At 36.6% G+C, this 22,154-nt stretch overlaps 1 protein-coding gene across 1 annotated transcript in view; it reads left to right on the top strand.

The window, feature by feature from the left end:
• Positions 1-22,154, top strand: part of Dcbld1 (discoidin, CUB and LCCL domain containing 1) — a 59,565-nt gene that overhangs the window by 3,860 nt on the left and 33,551 nt on the right. Inside the window, exon 2 of the mRNA XM_026394098.1 lies at positions 16,545-16,757. Coding sequence (XP_026249883.1) covers positions 16,545-16,757 — 213 coding nt within the window. The remainder of the gene's footprint in view (positions 1-16,544; positions 16,758-22,154) is intronic.

The raw sequence follows: 22,154 nt of genomic DNA, 5'->3' as shown, positions 1-22,154 counted from the left end.
GACAGACTTGAAACCCTCCCGCCAGCAGCGGGGGTGGGGTGGGGTGGGGGGTGGGAACCCCTACAACCTGGAAATAAGTAAAACTTCTGACATTTATGAGAAATTATGTTTTTATTTTTAAGATGCATGGGGAAGTTTAATTAATTGCAGACTATGACAAAGGTTTGATCAGGTTAAGGCAGAAAATAAAAGAAAGCTTGGTCATGGCAGTACATCCTATAGAGAGTTTGGGATTTGTCTCTTTGTGTTTCCTAAAGCTTAGAGTGAACTCTATACATATTAGAGCAATAGATTGTTTTCTTTGTTAAGGAAATATTGCACATAACCTGTCTGGTATTGCAATTAGTATATATTTAAAGCTCAAAAATTTCAACTACCTTACTCAGCATTACTGTTTATTACTATTAGTTTGAAAAATATTAGGGCTTCTGCCTCCTCTGCCACCTCTCTTATCTTATTCCCTGTCATGCTCCCACATATTCAGGACTGTCCAGCCATACTGGCTTTCTTGCTGTTTCTCCAAGGTGTCAGGCACCCGTCTACCCTTGGGGTCTTTACAGAGGTTGTTCCCTGTGCCTGAACCAGTCTTCCCCCGAATATCCACATGGCTCCCTCCTCCTTGAGTCTTTGTCCATAAGTTGCCTCTTAGAGAGAACTTTCCTTAACCACATGAAACCCTCCCTCCATTCCCAGAACACCATCTTCCCCTTCTCTTCTTTCAGTTTTTTTCTAGAGCACAAAACCTCTTCCAATAGACTATGTCATTTACACTTTCATTGAACCATCTTCCCCCTACTAGAATATAAGGTCCACGAGGAGGTCTGTGCCTTGAACAGCAGCCTGCATCTTTGGGTGCTCAGTGGGGAAGAGTGCTCAAGGGGCGAGGACCCAGTGAAACAGTCCTTGCTCCATTGAAGACTCAGACCTGACTCATTGAGAATTAAATCCTGGAAGCAGCAAAATAATGAAACTGTGTGTCTAATTCAACTGTTGTTTGTAAGTAAAACGTCTGAGAGTATGGATTTAAAATAGAGAAACTCATTCTGGTTGTATGAGAAGTCTGGCATTTGGGGTGCAAAGAAAACTATTTTTTTTAGAATTTCAGGTCTTCTTTCCTTCCTCCCTCCCTCCCTCCCTCCCCCCCCCCTCTCTCTCTTTCTTTCTTTCTTTCTTTCTTTTCCTCATTAGACTGTGAAGTAATTTTGTACTTTTGCAACTGAAGAGTCATGTTGTTGTCATGTTCCAGATGTTCATTCTCTGCTTTGTATATATTTTTAAGAAGTAATTGTTTGCCTTGTGGGGTAGAGGAAACTTACTTGATTGGGGGTAGGGTGGAACATTTGGTGATTTCTAACCCAATGTGAAAATGAAGTTGAAACTGTAAGCCCTGGTACACTGAACCAACTACCAAATTTGCCTTTTAGCAGGTTTGAAGAGGAGGGATTGTTTGGAGATTAGAGAGGGATTGAGGGATTCTCTCAAATTCATGAGAGCAAAAGTGAGAAAGAGCCTCTTTTGGGGGGGAAGGGAGGTACTGGGGATTGAATCCAGAGGCACTTAACCACTGAGCCACATTCCCAGCCCTTTTTGTATATTTTATTTAGAGCCAAGGTCTTGCTGAGTTGCTTAGGGCCTTGCTAAATTGCTGAGGCTGGCTTTGAATTCTCATCCTCCTGTCTCAGCTTCCCAAGCTGCTGGGATCACAGGCATGCGCCACCATGTCCATCTGAGTAGGAGTCTCTTACTTTACCACTAGCACCCAGTACAGTGCCTGGTGGAGAACAGGCTCCCAAAAGCTGTATCCTGAGTTAGCATTTGCTGAGGCAGTCATGTTGTGGCTGAGGTTTGAAAAAATGAGCTAAAGGCTAATATACACTGTTCAATTTCAACAGACATTATATATAGGTCTATTATGAAACCTCAGAGAACATTGCACATGTATTCAAGAAAATAAGTGAATTCCAACTCTGAAAAGGGTTGAGAATCTCTGAAGTCTCTTTTGGGCATCAACTGCAAAATGCCATGAGTTAGGTGCCTGCAGTTGTGAGAATAAAAGAGCAGGTAGCACACTGATCTGGACCAGGTAAGTCAGTGTACCCCTAAGATCTGCAATGAGTATAGGACAGCAGGGACCTGTTTCACCTCAGTGATCATTTAGAGGCACTATTTAGGCATTTGTGATGTTTGTACTGTGTTAACCCAAGTTGTCAGATATGTGTGCACACACTTATACACTGTTTATTGTCTACTATTTATTTTTATTAAATATCAGATGGACATGAAATTATTTATAAAGTATGTGTAAAATATAAACAACAGCCATAATACGTGGATACCCAATCTACTATATACTCTGCACATTTTTTATCGTATTTTTGTTTGCTATTATTTAATGAATTTGTTCATTAAATTATACAGGTGTACATGCTTTTATGCTCTGTTTCTTTCAAACTAACTTATAAAAAGATTCTAACCATAATACTTGGAAAAATTCTACAGATATTTATTTTTATAATTTGCTTTTAGCTAAACCAAAAGATTTATTTCAAAGTCATTTACTGCTTCCTACTAATATCCAATTGGAAAGGAGAATTTTCATCTTGACTGACACATCAGCTATGAATCTTGTCAAGAGTTTTGTCTTTGTATTATACAAATAACTCTTCCTTCCTTATGAAGTTAGAAGTAATTTGCTCATCCATACTTTATTTGAGAAAAATACATAACTTTAAATATATTAAGCATCAAAAAAAGGTAAGGTATATTTCTTAATCCTTTTTAGATGAGATTCTTAATTTATATTAAAGGGGTTGAATGTCAAATATTAGACTATTTGAAGTCTGAGAACCACACTTGGTTTTATATTCAGCATTTTCAACTCAAATTATAACCACTATTATAGCCTTTTTATTCACTGCCTACCATATTTACATCTTACTGCAAGGAGAAAGAACACAGTTTTTGTTCTCTTTCATCACAAAATGAAAATCCTTGCAAATTAGTATTATATGGCTCGATTTTGCAATTGAGCATGCTTAGTGGATGTACCTAAAACTTGTATGTAAATTACTTTTTATGAAGCACTGTATTTTTGAACCAAAAAAAAGAGTTTTCATTATTATTTCTGATGAAGAACAAGAGAAAAGGATATTAAAACTTTAAAGTCCAGTTAAGTTTGAATTACCAGTGCATAAAATTTTCTACAGGGGAAATAGGCAAACATTTCTGTGTTTGCCATTTAATTTTTAAATGGTTGAGTGGATTTAATTCAGTCCTTTTATTGAGTCTCACAAAAGCAAGTTCAACTCAGATTGAAACATGGTTGATTTCAGTTCAAGGAGTAAACGGGGGAGACTTAATAGCCCATGGTATCACCGGAACATGAGATTTATGTATTGAATTGCTCCTACTTCAGGGACTTTAGAATGGAGACTGCTTGTTATGAGAATAAAATGAACCGAGATTTGCCTTTTTTCAATTTTCTGCTAGCCCCTTGGAAAGCCAACGAGTTAAATAGGAGATGACCTAAACCTAAAGGTAGAGAAATGGCTCTGTACCTGCTGTCACAACTAGCTCAGCAGAGTCTAAAAATCTTTCGAGACCTCAAAGTCTATTATGAAGAAACTAAAATTCTATGAAAAAATTTATAACATTTTTATCCTTTTTTTTTTTTTCCTGCAGTACTAGGGATCAAACCCAGGGACCCTCTACCACTGAGCTATATCCCCAGAACTTTTTATTTTTTACTTTGAGACAGGCTCTTACCAAGTTGCCCAAGCTAAGTAGCTGGGATGACAGGCATGTGCCTCTGTACCTGGCTCCTTAAATATTTCATTTACATCTTTAAACATTTTCTTACATAACTGCAATGCCATGAGCACACTGAAGAATACTGAATTTACATTATGTCAAGTCCTATTCAAATTTCCCGTTTCCTAAGCATCATCTTTTATACCTTTGATTTGTACAAGGAAGGTCTCAAATTGCAATTAGTTATCCTATCTCTTGAATCATTTTCAGTCTTCCACTGACCCTCACCCACATGTCCTTTCTTTTCCTGTGAGGAAGCCAGCTTCCCTGTCCTATGACACAGCTCACATTCTAATTATACTGACTGCTTTCTTGTCATTGGTCATTATCCCCTATATTTTTTCTGAAAAACCTGAAGTTAGACTTAAAGTCTTAATTAGATTGAGGTAAACATGCCAAGCACTTCTAATTAAAATAAGATGCACATATTATTTTTGTTGTTGTTGTCATATTTTTAATGGTGCTGAGAATGATCCATGATTTTAGGAAGTGACAGTTTGATTCCTCCATTATATTGTTGCCTTTTCTCCTGAAGACCTGCAAATACTTTGTAGAATGATAGTTTTCTAGTTAAACTACTTCTCCATCAACATTTCATTCAATGGCTTCAAATGTGCAGTCACTTGTGGTTGCTTGTCCATGGAGATACATTTTTTTAAATCTTTATTTTATTTATTTACTTATTTTTATTTTTTGCTTGTCCACTTGTTGGCTTATCCATGGAGATACATTTTTTTAAATCTTTATTTTATTTATTTACTTATTTTTATGTGGTGCTGAGGATCAAACCCAGTGCCTCATGTATGTTAGGCAAGCACTCAACCAGTGAGCTACAACCCCAACCCATGGAATAAATTTTCAAACCCCTGTCTTCATATGCATCTAGATTTATTATATGTGTGGTTTTTAAAAATATCTAATTTAGTCCCAACAATTCTAAGAATATTAAGGGAACTGAGATCCAGAAAGCTTGAATCATTTCTCCCAGGCATATTCACTTCATGTGTGCAGGTGCGGACTCTGTGAATTTTAATTCTTTTTTTTTTTTTTTAAATATTTCTTTATTTTTTAGTTATTGACAGACACAACATCTTTGTTTGTATGTGGTGCTGAGGATCGAACCCGGGCCGCACGCATGCCAGGCGAGCGCGCCACCGCCTGAGCCACATCCCCAGCCCCGTGAATTTTAATTCTTAATATGGTCACTTGCTCATCACATAAAGAAGCCTATTGCATGCTCATGTCCAGGGGAGAGCAAGTTAAAGAAAAGAGGTTTTATTGGAGATGTAGCTCAAAGATATGACATACCTGAGGCCCAGGGTTCTATCCCCAGCATTAATAAATAAATAAATAAATAGATATATAGTAAAATTAATTAACTAAAAGAAAGAAAACAAGTCTTGGAGGAACAGTGTCAGAGCATTATTTATGCAATAAAGTTGTTTTTGGTACCAGGGATTGAACCCTGGGGTGCTTAACCACTGAGCTACATCCTCAGCCCTTTTTATTTTTTATTTTGAGACAGAGTCTCACTGAGTTGCTTCAGGCTGCGCTAAGTTGCTGGGGCTGGCTTTGAACTTGTGATCCTCCTGCCTCATCCTCTCAAGTCACTGGAATTGTAGACATGTGCCATCATGCCCTGCTTATGCAATCAAGTTTTAAGTTAATAGTCTTTGGTTTTTCTCAGCGATGATCACATTTGCTGCAGAAACAATAACACATTTGAAACTTCCAATTGTAGCTAATTTATTTGCTTCTATCACATTGTAATAAATTCAGCAGCATAGAATACAGAATGTGCAAAAACAGTTGTTTTCCAGGCTGTGGAATGTGATATGAGTTTAATTTAGTTTATTTTTTTCTTCTCAACTTGTATTTCATACCTTATTATATATGCTCTCTTTCCCTACTAAGATTTGCTATTTTCTGACTAGTAAATATTGATGACACTTTTCTTATTTATAGTACATACACTTATGTGCCTACAAACCTTCTCATTTCATTTCTTGTGTATTTTCCACAGTACACTCAAGTAATTCCTTAAATTGACGTTCTTGTCCAGGTGTCATAAATGCCACCCTTGCTTAAATATAGATCCTGGATCTTATTATTGCCTGATTTGGACTTATAAATGAAATCTAGAATGAAAATAAATATTGGAAAATTGAAAAGCAGATGTATTCCAATTTTAGGAAGAGATGTTAAAATAAAATATAAAACTGATATATCAAGGACATCTTACTTTTAAAAAGATTCACCTCAAGGGGCTGGGGCTGTGGCTCAGTGGGAGAGCGCTTGCTTAGCACACATAGGCACTGGGTTCGTTCCCCAGCACCACATAAAAACACTAAATAAACAAAATAAAGGTATTGTGAACATCTACTAAAAATATAAAAAATATTTTAAAAAATATGATGATCTCTCCCTTGTGAGTGTCTTTAAAAAAAAAAAAAAGATTCACCTCAAGATTCAAATCAATATTGAGGACTTTTTTAGTTTTTTCCTACTCAGAGTATACCTTACAGGGACCAGCAGAATAGTAATTACCAAGAGCTTTTCAGAAATGCAGAATTTCCAGGCCCTGCATAAGATCTCAAGGTGCTCAATGTGCAGAATGAAGTTTGGGAAGCAGCACTTTGATCTACTGACAGCTTCATTTACAGAGCATCTTTTAGGAGCCACAGCAGTGCTAAGCAAAGTGAACAATCTTTGTTGGAGGTGAAATAGTCACCTCTCATTAGGCTGTTCCCTTAATAGTCTAGTGAAGAGTACTTAAATAATTAAAAAGACAGTGATGGGATTTCTCATATAAGTTTTATAAGAAACCTTGAATTAAACATGACTATTTTCCTCAAGTTAATTTTGAGATAAAAATTATATAACTGCAAATAATGGAATGTATTGTTGGCTTGAAGACCAGTTGTGCTGCTCAGCAGTAATATAAGCTTGGGCAGTGCTCTAAATCTATCTGCCTCAGTTTCCTGACCTTTGAGCTGGGTGATTCTGTCCCACTGTCTCTGAAGTCAGACCAGGCAGGCTCAGATCTCAGCTCAGCCACAAAGGCTGAGTTATTCTGCCTCTCAGAGCCTCCATTTCTTCACATGTAGAATAGGGAGACTCCGAGGGACACATGGTGAAGAAAGGGTGTGTAAGGCTTCAATTTGTTGCATTGGAAATGTCCTGTCTTATAAGCTATAGGATATACACTTTGCTGTCTAAGATATCACTGTCTATATGTATGTATCTCTGTGTGTATATATATATATGTGATATTTTTTAAAAAGTATCAATATCACCCATCAATTATGATTATAAAGATCAAGATAACATAAAAAGCCCCCAGAATAATCTGTAGGTGTTACCTTTTACAATAAATGCATGATAAATGCTAATTCTTGGCAAAGACCCTCTCAAAATTAATTTTATAATTTTCCTCCCATTCCACTAACTTTTTGGTTCTTAATGATTTTTTTTTAAAACAATAAGTGTGAAAGTGAAAACACATGTGTGTGAAGGGAAGATGTTTACCAATTTAATTTCTATAACTGATATAACTTGGTATTTAGTAAATTGTATTTTCTGACTTCAGACAGAAAAGACAGTGTCAGTGTCTTTATCTGAGTATTGGTGGATCCATGTTTAACATGAAACCAAGATTAGAAAACACAACATGTTGTAGAGTCAGGAAAGACTTCTGAATTTATCTTCAACTTAAGAATCAGCAGTTTGGACGTTACGTCAATATCCTGACATTATTAGTAAAGGTCAGTGGCCACTTTTCTCTGACTTCCTTATTCTGAGCATCTATTCAACATAGTTGTCTTAGACATTTTTTTTTTTGCTGCATAAACAAGTTCTTTTTCCTAAATGTTTATCTGTGAAATTAAGAAACTTCTTTTTAACCAATGCATCTAATTTGTTGTCAGTGCCTCCAAAGCGCTTGTCACCTAGTCACAGTGTGGAAACTCTTGCTTTTGAATATCAAATCACATAGTACAATTGCAGTGTCATTTTTAGAACTCTAAAAGCTGAAGTCCACTTCTCCATGCTGGATCTAGAACCTCAGAAGCCCCATTCTGGGATCTCTCTGTGAGTCCCACTTGTCAGAGCCTAGTGCAGAAGTTCACCAATCTGTTCCTACTCCCAGGAGATGCCTGATGAGGAAGGAGCCTCCTGGGAAATACTGCAAGCTGACCTCCTCCCCTATTGGAGCTTCACTGTGCACTGCTAGGGCTTTGAGATGCACTGTGGTGGAGGAAGCAAGTTTATTCATTTACCATACGGCTCCTTTTTGGGGAAAAGGGAACAACTTCCTTATACTTCTCAAGGACTTGTGGTACTAGTACTCAAGGATATGCTGACTAGCAGGAATTGGGCATTATATTACTGTTGGAGAATGCATTCTTATTAGACTTTTAGATTTTCTCAGCAGTTTAAAGCATTGAGCACATCCAGCCTCATTTATCTTTACCAACACCCTATTAAGGTTGGTAATTTCAAAGATGAGGAAAATGGATAACAAACAAAATGGGTAACTTCTTAAGATCATACAACCAATGAGTGATGGAATTTGGGCAAAATCAGCTCATTCAAAGCAAGATTCTTTATATTCTAATATTTGTAGTATGTTGAAATAATACTAATAGCAATTTAAAATACATGAAATTCACCCAGCACAGTGATGCATGCCTGTGATTTCAGCACTCAGGAGGCTGAGGCAGGAGGATACAAGTTCAAGGTCAGCCTCAGCAACTTAAAAGCAACTTAGTAACACCTTGTCCCAAATTTAATAAATAAATAAATAAGGTTGGGGATGTGGTTAAGCACCCCTGGGTTCAATCCCTGGTACAAACACACACACACACACACACACACACACACACACACACACACATTAAATTCTTTACATATGGTTGTCTCTGTGCCTCTGTTTCTTTTAATGCCCATGATAATGCTGTGAGTTGGGCACTTCCATTGTCTGCATATTACACATGAAGTTAAAGCTTAGAGAAGTGAAAAGACTCACCTAAGGCCACACAGTCAGTATTGGGCAACGCTGTGCCAGAACCAAGGATTGTAGTTCTCTGTCACCTCCAAAGCATAGGGAAATAATTTACAAAATAAGAAAATGATAGGTGTTCAGACACTCCCACAACATCCTTAATTTCTGGTGGAAGTCATGAAACTGGAGAATGACCAAGAACTACAGAATGTTCATTGATTGTACTTATAGTAACTTAAAGAGTAATACTGAATTAGGTTTTGATTTTTTTCAGTGATAAATATGGCTATAGGAAACATGGAATTGAGAATTTCCTTTGAAGAGACTTTTGACAAGTTTCTAGTGTTTCCTTTTACTTTCAAATGTCTTTTATCTGCTCAGGAAAAATTATTATCATCTTCATTAGATCTTTAGTCATATCATTAGCATCTGTTTTATATGTAATAAGATTGAAAGAGATTACCAAAAATAGTTTTGCACAATTTAGCTGTGATTTATTTTCAGCATAGTAGTATTATGTCTTTTCCTTTCAGGAAAACTAAAGATTTTGAATAATTGTTCTGTTTTATCATCACGACTTTGTTTTACCTCTCTTTATTTTCACATAGCCACTGAGACCCTTCTGCCTTTGTTTTTCTATTTCTTGTGGCAACATCCAAAATATAAAGTTAAGCACAAATTGGAAAAGAGCAAAGTTTAGAGTATGGCTGGCAGTGAAATTAATGATACCTAGGGAAATCTGTCTGCCTTACCATCAGACAAAGACCTTTGTAATAATTGCAAGCTCGCCTTTGTGGTTGAAAAGATTATAGTCATCAAAAGCTCACTTGATCTTAGACATGGGAAGAAATTTTCTCACACCCACATATGGATGATTGTGTGTTTTCAGACCTGTTGTGACTTGAACTTTAGAAAAGCGAGGATGCAACTGTAATGAAATCATTTTTCTAAAAAATGGTTTCACTCTTATGATATTTTAGAGAGTGCTCTTTTCAAATTGTTGGTGGGAACCCAGTAGTAAATAATGAAATCAACTCAGTAGGCACAACCAGAATTCTTTTAATAAACAATGAAATGGAATAAAAGAGGGAATATGACAGTACCTCACATATAATAAAAGCATTGTATCATCAACTTTTATGTGTTGTTTATGCATGTGTATGCATATGTGTTTACTTGGTTATATGCTAACTATAGCTCATAATCAAAAAAGTTTGAAACTGCCGTCATAGTTTAGAGACTAGTTAGTAAACAATCAGAAAGATAATTTGGCAATATTCATGGTAATTCACCCAAATCATTTTCTTACAAGTGCAAACTCAGTTTTATTTTCAATCTTAAGTCATGCTTTCTAGTATTGCAGATCTGAGACCATACTAGTTATATCTTATTTTGCTTTTCTGTTAGTGGAACATGATTTCTTATCAAAAGGAAATAGTCTTTTAAGGAAGTTATTGTTTTCCTTTCTTTGTGGGTTGAATTAGAGTAGACTAAATAAAAGGTTGGCTCATTCAGACAAGCATATAGGGTTCATTTTAAGCTTATTTAGAAAATAGTTTATATACCCATACCTCCTGAATTACTGATGTTAAAAGCTAATAGGTAGAGGCATATTCGCTATTTGGAGAATAGATGTTGAGTCCATATCTCTGGCTTTGTGCCTGCCACTTTACTCTTGAGAATTATTTGTGAATATGTCTCTCATGACCATGGGCTCCTTGAAGTAAAAACTACCATTATCCTAAATTCTGAGCTGTTTGTTGCATGCATTTTTAATGACAGTTTAAGCATCCTGGTTTATGGAGCCTCTTTCCTGTCTGTATTATAAGACTAATGCTGAAAGTAGCTTTAATTGCTACAAAGAGCATTTGATGAATTTGGTGTTTTTAATAATATTATTTTTTTCTGATTTAGATGGATTCGTATTATAGAAAATTTAGAAAATAAAAGTAATAAGATGAAAATTGCCTTTAACTCATACCATAGAAATAAAGTATTTATTAACTAAGCACATTTATTACATATCCATGCATGTATTATATATTGTTTTAAATTTTAATATTCTTCCAAAACATGATGGATTTTCTTAATATCACATTGCTTGGTGATATTATAGTTTGTTCTTTTCTAATGAAATTGCTTCCAAATGTTCAGAAATAAAATACTTAACTCTGTGTACAGATCACTTTGAGAGTTGTAAAATATTTATGAGAACTTACAGCTTTTTCTAAAACCTAAATTTTATACATCCAGTTTTATTTTTGTGAGTTGTAGGTGGTTGCTTCGACTCGAAGACCATCTACCCTCAGCAAATGCCAGAATGCAGGCCCATCATGGAGGGAAGGACCACCCTTGAAATATTCTGAAGTGGAGAGCTTTCAATCTGGGGCAAGGAGGAAATGATACATAGTTTAGTCACCATGTGTTTTGGCAATTAAATTATAGTTCAAAGAAAGGAAAAGATAAACATTGTGTAGTAGTTGCTTTTGAAGAGCAGACAATTCCCTGTGGCGAAACTTCCTCCTTCCCTCTTCTCTCCCCCAATTCCCCCACCTTTTGATGTTAGGTAAGTAGGTGGCAGTTTAATCCAGCTGTCACTATGCACAACAGCATCACTTCAGCTTTCTGTCCACCAGTCTTCCTCCCTACACTGCACAAAACTTAAGCATAAAACTATGGCTTTATTTTTTTCTTTAAAAACTGACTTTTATTACTTTTAAATTATTTCTTTTAGCACTGTGGCTACTCACCATGCAGCTACAGCAACCATCAACATGTCCTCATATCTTATAATTTATAATGCCTGTCCTCTTTTTTTGCTAAGTATTTTAAGGCAAATCCCAGTACTCATGTCATTTCAGCCCTATATAACTCAGTAGACATCTGTTAAAATGACATTTTCTAACATAACCTCCATACTCTTGTCACAACTAATAAAATTAATTATTATTCCTGATATTTTATTATTTAATATGCCAATTCTCTTTTTAAAGGTTTTATAAAGTTAGTTTTTCAAGTTAGGACTCAAACAAGGTTCATGTGGTTATTGTGGCTCTTTAATCTCCTTTAATCTAAAATTAACACTTTGATAAGTGTGTTTCTTCGTATAATTCAATATGGTGAAAACAATGTCAATTGCACCCAGAATGTCTACAGCCTGGATTCAACTAATGGCTTATTTGCTTATTTGTTTATTTAGACAGAATCTCACTGAGTTGCCCAGACTGGTCTCACACTTGCATTTCTTCTGCCTCAGCCTCCCTAGTCACTGGGGTTAGAGACTTGTGGTCCCATGCCTGGCTTTAATGGCATCTTCTTGGAATCAATAAATTTGTGCTTCTATCCCTTGTGTTTCCTGTAGACTGGAAAAAAAACCGATGAGATTCAAGATCAATTATTGTTGATTCACATGTTTTGCTTTTGGGCAGGAGTGCTTCATAGGTATTGATGTATATTTTATCCTCCAGGGAGACACATAATATGTCTCCTCACATGTAGTCATGCTGAGATCTGGCTGTGAGTTTAGATGATAGCAAGTGTCATCCCTCCGTTTTTCAAGTTGTTCAACCTGCTACCAAATAGTTTTATTATCTATGGATAAGATTGCCAGAGTCAGTTACATCTCACTAGGAGCTATCCCTTTTAATGGAAGAATGTTGTAAAAATATCAAAAGGGATGGTCTGATAGGGCAGAAATTCAGGTGTTTTTCAAGATTTAACACAAAAACACAAGTGTTGTTCAATCAAATACAGCAGTGAGACTAAAATGTTTGAAAAACCCACCAGCTTTAAAGAAAGTCAATCTGTCTTTTGTTTTCTCATTTCTGAACTGGAACATGTATTGTGAGCCCTCTTCAGACACAGGGCTTCATGCTCCTTAGACAAATGGAAGGAACTGGGATAATGGATTTGGTATATAGAGGTTTTAGAATAAAATTTGCCTCCTTTATTGGTTCTCATTTCAAAAAGATCTCTTCAATAAAAATTTGTATAAATGCTTCATTTAATGAAAGCAACTTAAATAGAAGAAACACAGGATAACAAGAAGCTCAAAAAAAAAAAAAATTAAGTACTATAGGCCCTATCCTACTAAGCTACACCCCCAGCCCTGTTTTTAACTTTTTGTATTCAGACAGGGTCTCATTAAGTTGATGAGGCTCGAACTTGCCATCTTCCTGCCATAGCCTCCCAAGTAGCAGAAATTCAGGCATGTGCCACTGTGCCCAGCTCAGATTTTTTTTTAACATTTAATTTTTAACCAGATTTTTTTCAGCATGTTATATTTTTTATTTTGAGATAATTATAATCACATATAGTTATAAGAACTAACACAGAAAGATGTTGTATACTCTTTTTCTAGTTTCCCCAAATGGTAACATCTTGCAAACCATACTACAATATCACAACCAGAATGTTCACATTGATGTACAAAATAAGGAACTTGAGCTGATGGATTCTTAAATATCGTCTACTCCCTTGTCCATGATTCTGAATTAAAGAGTCTAACTGTGAGATTTAGGCTGCCTGAGTGTCAGGATCATATCATGGAAACAGTGCTTCTCTTGTTTTTTCATTTACATGTGTCTTATTTAGAACATGAAAAGGTAGACATTTTCTCTCCCTACTTTTCATTTTCTCATTTGGCATATTCTATCTAGTCCTGGGACATCATTAGAAGAAAAACTGGATGAAAATTCCTGATGCAGTAAGACCCACATTTAACTATATTGCATTAAAGCTTGTCACAGGAAACTCCATGGTCTAATTCTATGAACAAGAGTGAAACTTCCATTTTTGATGACAGTTTTCCTTTTGATAAACTGGGACTCTTATTACTTTTAAATTCAGTTTTTTGGCAGAACAAAGACTCATAGGGTTTCAGTCTGATAGTTAATGGAAAAGTGGAATTTTCCCAAGGAGCTCCAAGTCCCCAGGCAAAGGATAGGGATGTTAAGGATGGGGATGTCAAAGACAAACCTTCCTTCATCCTGCCAGCCTCTCTGGGTGACAAGCTTCCTCTTGGGTTTTAGAATAGAAGTTGTTGGAAAGAAGTAGAATTATAGGATTGAATGAAAATGACACCCTGGGGTGTTCCTTTGTTGTGACATGTCACCCTTTAAAAAATAAAATTTAGAATACAAGAACCTCACACAGTTTGAGTCACATAATTGCTACTCATTTTATATTAGCTTGTGTATCTTTTAAAAAGTTTTCTTTTTCTTCTTTTATTGAGGAGAATTCTAACAGGAAAAAGGTGTTCAAGTGTTTGGCCAGGCTCTATCTTGGTGGCTTGGAGAAGTTATGTGTATGTGTATGTGCACAGTTGTTTGTATACTAGTTACCCCAGGATTGCTTTCTCGGTGTGCTCAAAAATCAGTCCTACAGTGGTGGTGGGGCAAGTGACAAGGATCCAGTGGGGAACTACCAGATCCAGTTTGTTTCCTTAAAAGGGGCAGCCACCATCTCACTAGCACTGTGAGAATGTGATTGTCATGTCTTCCAGTTTCCAAGAGAAACTGTCAGTGCAATTTCTTTGGTTTTTGGCTTTGTCTGTTTGTTTGATACTGGGGATTGAGCCCAAAGATGCTCTACCACCAATTTACATCCCCAGCCCTTTTCATTGTTCTTTATTTTGAGACAGAGTCTCATTAAGTTGCCAAGGCTGGCCTTGAACTTGTGATTCCAACTGGGATTACAGGCATACATCACTGCACCTGACTTATTATTAAAGCTTTTAAAGGAAGGAAAATAATTCAAAATTTAAATCAATGATCTATGCACTATGTGCTTCTACACAATATGCCTCTCTCTAGTGTAATATTCATTTAAGTCTCAACAATTTTGTGCTTACTGACAACTGCCCAAGAGCCCAGGGAATTTGGTTGTCATTTTAAACTTTACAACCAAGCTTACAACCTTTGCCCCAGACCTGCTTCCTTTCTGGAATTCTTTTCTGTATTAGCATCAGTGCTCCAATCATTTTTCTTCACTCAAAACTTGGATTTTTTTTCCTCTTGTCTTTCTCTATATAACCAGCCCAAGCTTGAGACTTGATTTTGTCTGTGAATTTCCCATTTTTCTTTCCTTTCCTCCCCACCTTGCCCACTCTCAGTCCTGCTGCTTTTCTAATAAAATTCTCTCTCCTTTCTAGTTCCTGGAGTATTATCCAACCAATTGATCATTTTTTTCTAATACCCTGTCCTTAATTCCCTATTGAGAAAATTCTGTAGGTCTTTATTGCCTACCATGTAACTTTCACAACTACTTCTTTAGATCTCAAGATTTCATGGTAGTTTTATCTTAGCTGTCTCTCCAATATTTTCTCCTGGCATTCCATTAGAACTAACTCTGCTTCCCCCATCCAGGAGCTGCCAAGAACCTTGTCCAAGTTTCTGGATAATGGGTGAATCTTTGTCCAAGTTTCTAGATAAAGGGTGAATCCTCTTCCTCAGCTTTGACTCCTGAGTTCAGATAGATTCTGGAGTTGTATAGCTGTTTTGACTATTTGTCCTGTTTACCCTTTGGGCTAGAAGCCTCAGTAAGAAGGAAGTGGAATAGTGGAAAACTCCAAATGGGACCTCCTCTAGCTAGAGAAGAGGCACGGTGGAATGAGATTCTTTGGGTCCTTCAGATTCCCAGTTATGGCTTCTTTGTGGCAGATCTTTGCATGGAGAGACCTTCTTACACTACCTTAAAGAGATCCTTCTTCAACAGATTTCTACTTTCCCTCACTCCTGCTGAGGTCAGAAATTCTTCCTCTGTTATTGTGAAACCACACTAGCCGCAGGCTTTTTGTAATCTGGATGTTTGCAGCCCAATGGGTTGTACATGTCATTAGATTATTTGTGCGATTTAACTTGATCACTAATCAACTGGAACAACTTGTTGGTTAATTGATGGACTTCCTTATTCAGATAGTCTTAAAATAATTCTTGTTTTAGTGAAATACTAATAATTCACAGAAACAGAGTCTGTCTTGCTTTTTTCTTCTTTGTCCCCTTAGGCATTTTGATTGATCCCTTGGTAGAGAGTGCATGGCACCTAAAATTAGTTTTTCAAATGCATGACTATCATCCATTTTACTCTAGTCCATGGGGTAGCTTATGATATTTTTGGGTCTCCAATAGTCAACGTGTGTCTAGAATGTGGCAAGTAGATTCTTAATGTTTTCTAAGGATACATACTGAGTCTATCAGGAACATTCAAATCTGTGACTGTCATTAAATAAAACATAAATAGGAAATGCCCAGTAGGCTCACTCTCCAGTTAAGTGACTTGCACCTAAACCAAGTCCTCTCGGTGTAAGCCTGGGATTCTACCAGGGGCATCACATATATATAATATTTCATTTATCAGCACAAGTGTCTGAGATGAGTAACTTTTTTTTTCTGCTTCAAATTATTTTATGACATTGGTTTTTGGAGTGTCTTAACAAATGAGTCAATGTCAAGGGCCTACTGGACAAATTCAGATGGGTAGATATGTGATAAGAAAAAAAAATAGCTTTCCATTCTAATACACTGTATGAAACATTTTGATCATCAGTGTTCAGAAGACTAAACTGAGACGTAAGAAATGAAATAACCTAAAATGATAAATACTGTTTAATAATTCAATCTTCATTGATTAGCTTTTTCTTCTCTCAGAAAAATAAAGGAATAAAATTGTACTGGTTTCTGCCAGTTCTCAGAATTAATTGCATTTATGTCTTTTATCTTTTTTTCTTTATCAGGTGATGGCTGTGGGCACATAGTGACCTATCAGGATAGTGGAACAATGACATCTAAGAATTATCCAGGAACTTACCCCAATCACACTGTTTGCGAAAAGACTATCACAGTCCCAAAAGGAAAGAGGCTAATTCTGAGGTTGGGAGATTTGGATATCGAATCCCAGACCTGTGCTTCTGACTATCTTCTCTTCACCAGTTCTTCAGATCAGTATGGTAAGAAAACTGACTTGGTGTTCTGTGAGAATGGAACATTTGGGGAGAAGGGAATATGATGTGCTAATTAATATTACAGCCTGGGAAGATAGAAAGAGAAACTTGCTTTTAGTAAACTCTTGGGATAAATTAGATGGATGTATTTGCTCATAAGCTCAAACAACAGTGGACATCCAATGAAGAGATGTGTATTTCAGAAGCTTCATTTGAGTTTCAGTCTTGCTGGAAAGAGAATTGGAGATGTGTGACATTTGGCTAAAATGTCTACAGTTCATTCATTCATTTTACCAATGTTTATCAAATAGTGACCATGTGTTTCAGACACTGTAAAGAAATGAAATGTAGCAGTTAAAAAATAAAGTTCCTCTCATGAAGCTTATACTTGCAGCTAAAGGAAGGAAGGAAATAAATAAAAGCATCTATAATATGACAGGTGGTGAGAAAGAAAAACAGGGAGTAAGAAAAATAAGGCATCCCATGGTGATGTTGAGCCTGTCTGTTCTACATCAGAAGGCATGGTCACGAAGGTCACTCGAATAAGAGGACATTTGAGCAGAGTTTTGAATGAAGTGAAGGAATGAACTCCATAGGAGTTTTCTGGGAAAGGGAACAGAAAGTGCAAAAGATACTTTCCTAAGTAACTGTTGAAATTTAGCTTTTTGTGCTTCCAGATGTGGTGTAAGTGTATCAGAGTGTGAAATCACGAGTAACAGCAGTACCTTTAATCCTAAGCTCCAGAAGATGGTTTGGAGTTAGACAACTGGAAAACAAAGACAAAATTCTATATATAGGTTCTTCTGCATTTAGGAATATTTTTAAAATTCTGTATTCGTTCAACTCCAATCTGTCACCCATTAGCTCTATAGGTAGTTTCTCAAACACACTCAACTGTCCACCTATCTTCATCCTTTTGCCCAGTAGTTTCCTAGATCTTAGTGCCTCCCTCACAGTCTAGAAACCCAGTCCAGCCCCAAGACAACTCAGAAGTCTAAACTTGTCTAGCCCAGAAAGGTATAAACATCTAAGTTTTTTTTTTTAATCTTTTGGAATATTATGCCTATTTTAATGATGGTTGAATTATTCTGACAGAGTCAAGGTGGTGGTTTCATACAATTGGTTGTAACTTTTTAACTGGAGTTTGGCACAAATGTGAAAAATGACACTTGTGGGAATGTTGAAGTCCCCTGGGGACAATGATAATTCAGTAACCTCTGATAATCTAAAGTGAACTGGCTCAGGGAGGCACTTGCCAGGGAATTCCTTAGCCAGGGATTCCCTTCAGATGCCACGGAGGGAGGGAGGGTCAGAGCTTCAGTGTAAAATATGAGACAGCTGCTGCAGGACCAAACATGACTTTCCTACACTGGCCTCTTTGGAGAAGCAGCTCCTTGCCTGGAAAATAAATGAGCAGGTAATTCCACCTGCTGACAGAGCAGTGGAGGCTCATCCCTGTTGCCTTGGTGAGGTGGCAGCAGTACAGAGGGGAGCAAATCCTTCCAAAGCAGGACTTGGAAAATAAATGCAGCTTCCCACACCAGGAAGTTTCTCCATCAACTTTGATGTGTATTCCCAAATATACAAAAAGGAGGAAAAGAATGAGATTAACCACTTCTGTAGTTGCATAGGTGAGCTTGGCTTCAGGGTGCTGCACTCCGCATTTCTAGATTCTTGAGTTTTCAAGACACACTTTTCACTAGGAATTGCAATTCATTTGTAGCAGTAAAGCCAACTAAATTTTTTATTTCTCTTTAAAGTTTTTCTGTATAAAGTTATATTTGTCTTTTAAAAACAGAGTATATGATCAAGGAAATAAACATACTTAGTCCCTATTATGCTGCTTGGCACACACTTGACCCTTTTATATATCTTCTAGAATCCCCCACGTCCATCCTCAGGTAAATATTATTAATTTCTTTCTACAGATAAACTGAGGCACAAAGAGATTAGGTAACATGCCCAGGACCATATGGCTAGCTAGCTAAACTAAAGGCTAAAAGAAAGATTGATTTCTTTGTCTTTGTGGCTCTAAGACTTTGCTCCTATCTCCCAGTTCTACCACCCAAAGAAAGCCATTGAATTATTACCTTCCAAGGTAGGCCAGCCCATTATTATGTTATGTAGCAATTTTGCCTAAATCACAAGGAGGAAGTAATTTTCTTAGTTGGGAGTGTTCTCAAGATAAAATGTTTAGTGGTACTCAGAATTCTCTCTTTTGTGGCTATTTTTAAGGTTTTCTTTTACCAAAAACACTAACCAGACATCTATTTTAACTGAGTTAAATAGTCCCTTGGTCAGTTTGAATTGCTCTAAGGAATGAAGAAGGGGGTGGAAGCAGAAGTGCTTTGTCTTTCTGTGGGTCCTGTGTGGCAGCTGCCCAGCTCCCTGGGAGGGTAGGATGGTAGAAGGATGGGAGGCACCTCTACATTGGAGAGCGAGGGTTTCACAGGATCAGCATGACTGCAGATGTCTGGCCCTGTGGCCAGCACGGGATCCCAGACATCCATAGCTGTATAGCCTGGGCCAGCAGTGGAGGGGATGCCCCCTGAGTTACAGCAGTACATTCTGAAATAGCCTCTCAAATTTTGATATATGGCAGCTCTAGCAGTTGTGTATATAGGGCTGAGCAGCTGATTAATTTTAGTTTATCTAGCTCGATAATTTTCATTAACCAACTAATTGTTAAAACCCACTGCCAAGGTATTTTAAGACTCATAGCTGTCAGAATTTTGAATGTAGAGTTAATGTTTTGAAAAAGAATAATGTTTTCTGGCATTAGTGTTTATGAGCTCCGCCAAGAGTGGACATACTTGGAATGTGATTACATTAATCATTGTGAATATGCTGCAGCTGTACAGTTTTATCACTGTGCAGTTAATTTTTAAAAGTTCATCCCCATGTCAATATTGTTTTAAAATGTTTGTTTCATATACTTTGGGCATTTTTAAGATCCACATTCTTGGTAACAAAATGAACTGTAAATAAGTGTCAACAGCCACAACAGCTTTCACAGTGCACTTGATCTCATCAGTGTTAAAAGGTCTGATACAGGCTAGATGATAGATAATATTACTCTCTTTGTTATGTATATTACAACTGTAGCTTATCTTTCAGATTCCAGTATCCATAGAAAGCATATATTTTTTGTGTATATTTTAGTTGTAGTTGACATAATACCTTCATTTTATTTATTTATTATGTGGTGCTGAGGATTGAACCCAGCGCCTCCCACATGCTAGGTGAGTGTTCTACCACTGAGCCACAACCCCAGCCCAAGAATGTATATTTATGTCTATGGCTGAGTGAAGAAACTGTCTCTTCAAAATACCCTTGAAACACTCAAAAGACAGAAAAATTTATAATGTTAAATGTATCAACTTCATTTTAGAAAATATGTTAAGATTTTTATAGAAAAAATAAGTTATTGAGATATTATAAACATTAATTTTACTTTTCAATAAAAATTAATTTCACTTTTCAATAAAAATTAATTTCACATTTCAATAAAAATTTAATTTCTGTGTCTCCATTTCCTCTTCTTTGGATAAGTTTTTTCAAGATTGTGTGTGCTGTTATCTTAGCCAAAAAAAAAAGTCTTTAAGAAGTATTATACTTTGCTTAGTAAACATTGTCTTTCCTAGTACCAAGGGAACTGTAGGTTTTTATTTAAGAGACCAAACTAACTGAGATTTTCTTCAAAAGAAACACTAATGTCCCTTTTTTAGTCTAGGATCCAATTCAGGATTACAAAGCATTTATTTGCCATGCTTCTCAGTTTAACTGAGATTTCCTTCAAAAGAAACACTAATGTCCCTTTTTTGGTCTGGGATTCAATTCAGGATTACAAAGCATTTATTTGCCATGCTTCTCAGTCTCCTTTAATCTAGAATAGTTACTCAGTCTGTCTTTATCTTTTGTATGGTTTAAAGAGTGCTGACCAGTTAGTTTATAGAGTATCTATCAATTTAGGTTTGTTTGATGTGCCCTTATGATTAAACTCAGATGATACATTCTTGGCTAGCATAATATTATAACAATTTCCAATTTCCATTGAAAATTGTGAAGTCATAGATCCCTGCCCCACAAAATAAGAACTAAATCTGCATTAAATTTTCTCGTTTTCCTTTTCACTATCTTGTCAGGTGGACTCTTTTTGCACATTCAAAATTGTATTGATTTTAGGTTCTGTCAAGCTCAAACATCTTCCTGAATGGTTGTTTCTTTGTTCTTCAAATAGATCATTATGAGACTTCAACAGGACTCATATAATAAGGTGATGTTTGTTTTTGGAACATAATTTTGGGAAACAAGTTTACCTTCTATTTGGACATGTAAAATAACAGAAACTTGATTAAGGTAGTAAATCTGTTCTAAGACTGAATACACTTACTTTTAAAGGTGGAGTTTGAAGTTTCAAACAAGTAACCTTAAGTTAAGTAGCCTTTCTCTCAATCCCCAACACCATCGCCAATGGCAGGTGTTCCCTGAGCCATAACTAGCTCTGTATATGGATATTCTCCATTTATCTTTGTGAAATGAGCAGAAAACACCTATTCATTAAATTTAAAATTGTGATGTAGGACTTTAAGAATGTTGCTTTTGTACTGCTTCGCATACCATCCCTTCCCCCCACTTTTATGTTCATGATGTAAAATAGTAGGTTGGCTACATGAAACATTAAAATATCTTGGAGAAAAGGGACTGGAGATATAGCTCAGTTGGTAGAGTGCTTGCCTAGCATACACAAGGCCCTGGGTCCAATCCCCAACACCACCAAAAAAAAAAAAAAAAAAAAAAACTTGAAAAAAATGGGTGCTAACTCAGGCACCTAAATATAAAATGTCTAAGGTTGCTTTACTGAAGAGGAAAGACTGAGTTCATATGAGTGATCTTTATTATTATTATTATTATTTTTTTTTTGGTACCAAGGGTAATCAACCACTGAGCCACATCCCCAGCCCTTTTTGTATTTTATTTGGAGACAGAGTCTCACCAAGTTGCTTAGGTGAGATGCTAAGTTGCTGATGCTGGCTTTGAACTTGCAATCCTCCTGCCTCAGCTTCCCAAGCCCTTGTGCACCACCATGCCCAACAGGTGATCTTTATTCTTAACTTTAAAATTTCACTTGCCTTCTGGCTAAGTTCCATCTCCAGTCTTGCTGACCAGAAGGGACCTAGGGATTTGAATTTACTTACAGGTACATTGTGCCACCACTGTCTTTGGGGACCCCAGAGGAACTATCATTTCCATTTTCCTGGTCTCTCAAGAGATTGACTCTGTTCCCTGAAAACTGACCTTTTCCCTATGGATGAAGTTTGGGTTGTTCCTTGACATCCTGAAATAACTCCTGGAGAGGTCTTAGCAGGAACCAGATACTGGCCAGTTCTCATAGACCCTTAC

Source organism: Urocitellus parryii, chromosome 8 (assembly GCF_045843805.1).
Source record: "Urocitellus parryii isolate mUroPar1 chromosome 8, mUroPar1.hap1, whole genome shotgun sequence".
NCBI lineage: Eukaryota > Metazoa > Chordata > Mammalia > Rodentia > Sciuridae > Urocitellus > Urocitellus parryii.
Note: the sequence above shows the minus strand (reverse complement) of the source record. Positions and strands in the feature narration are given on the sequence as shown.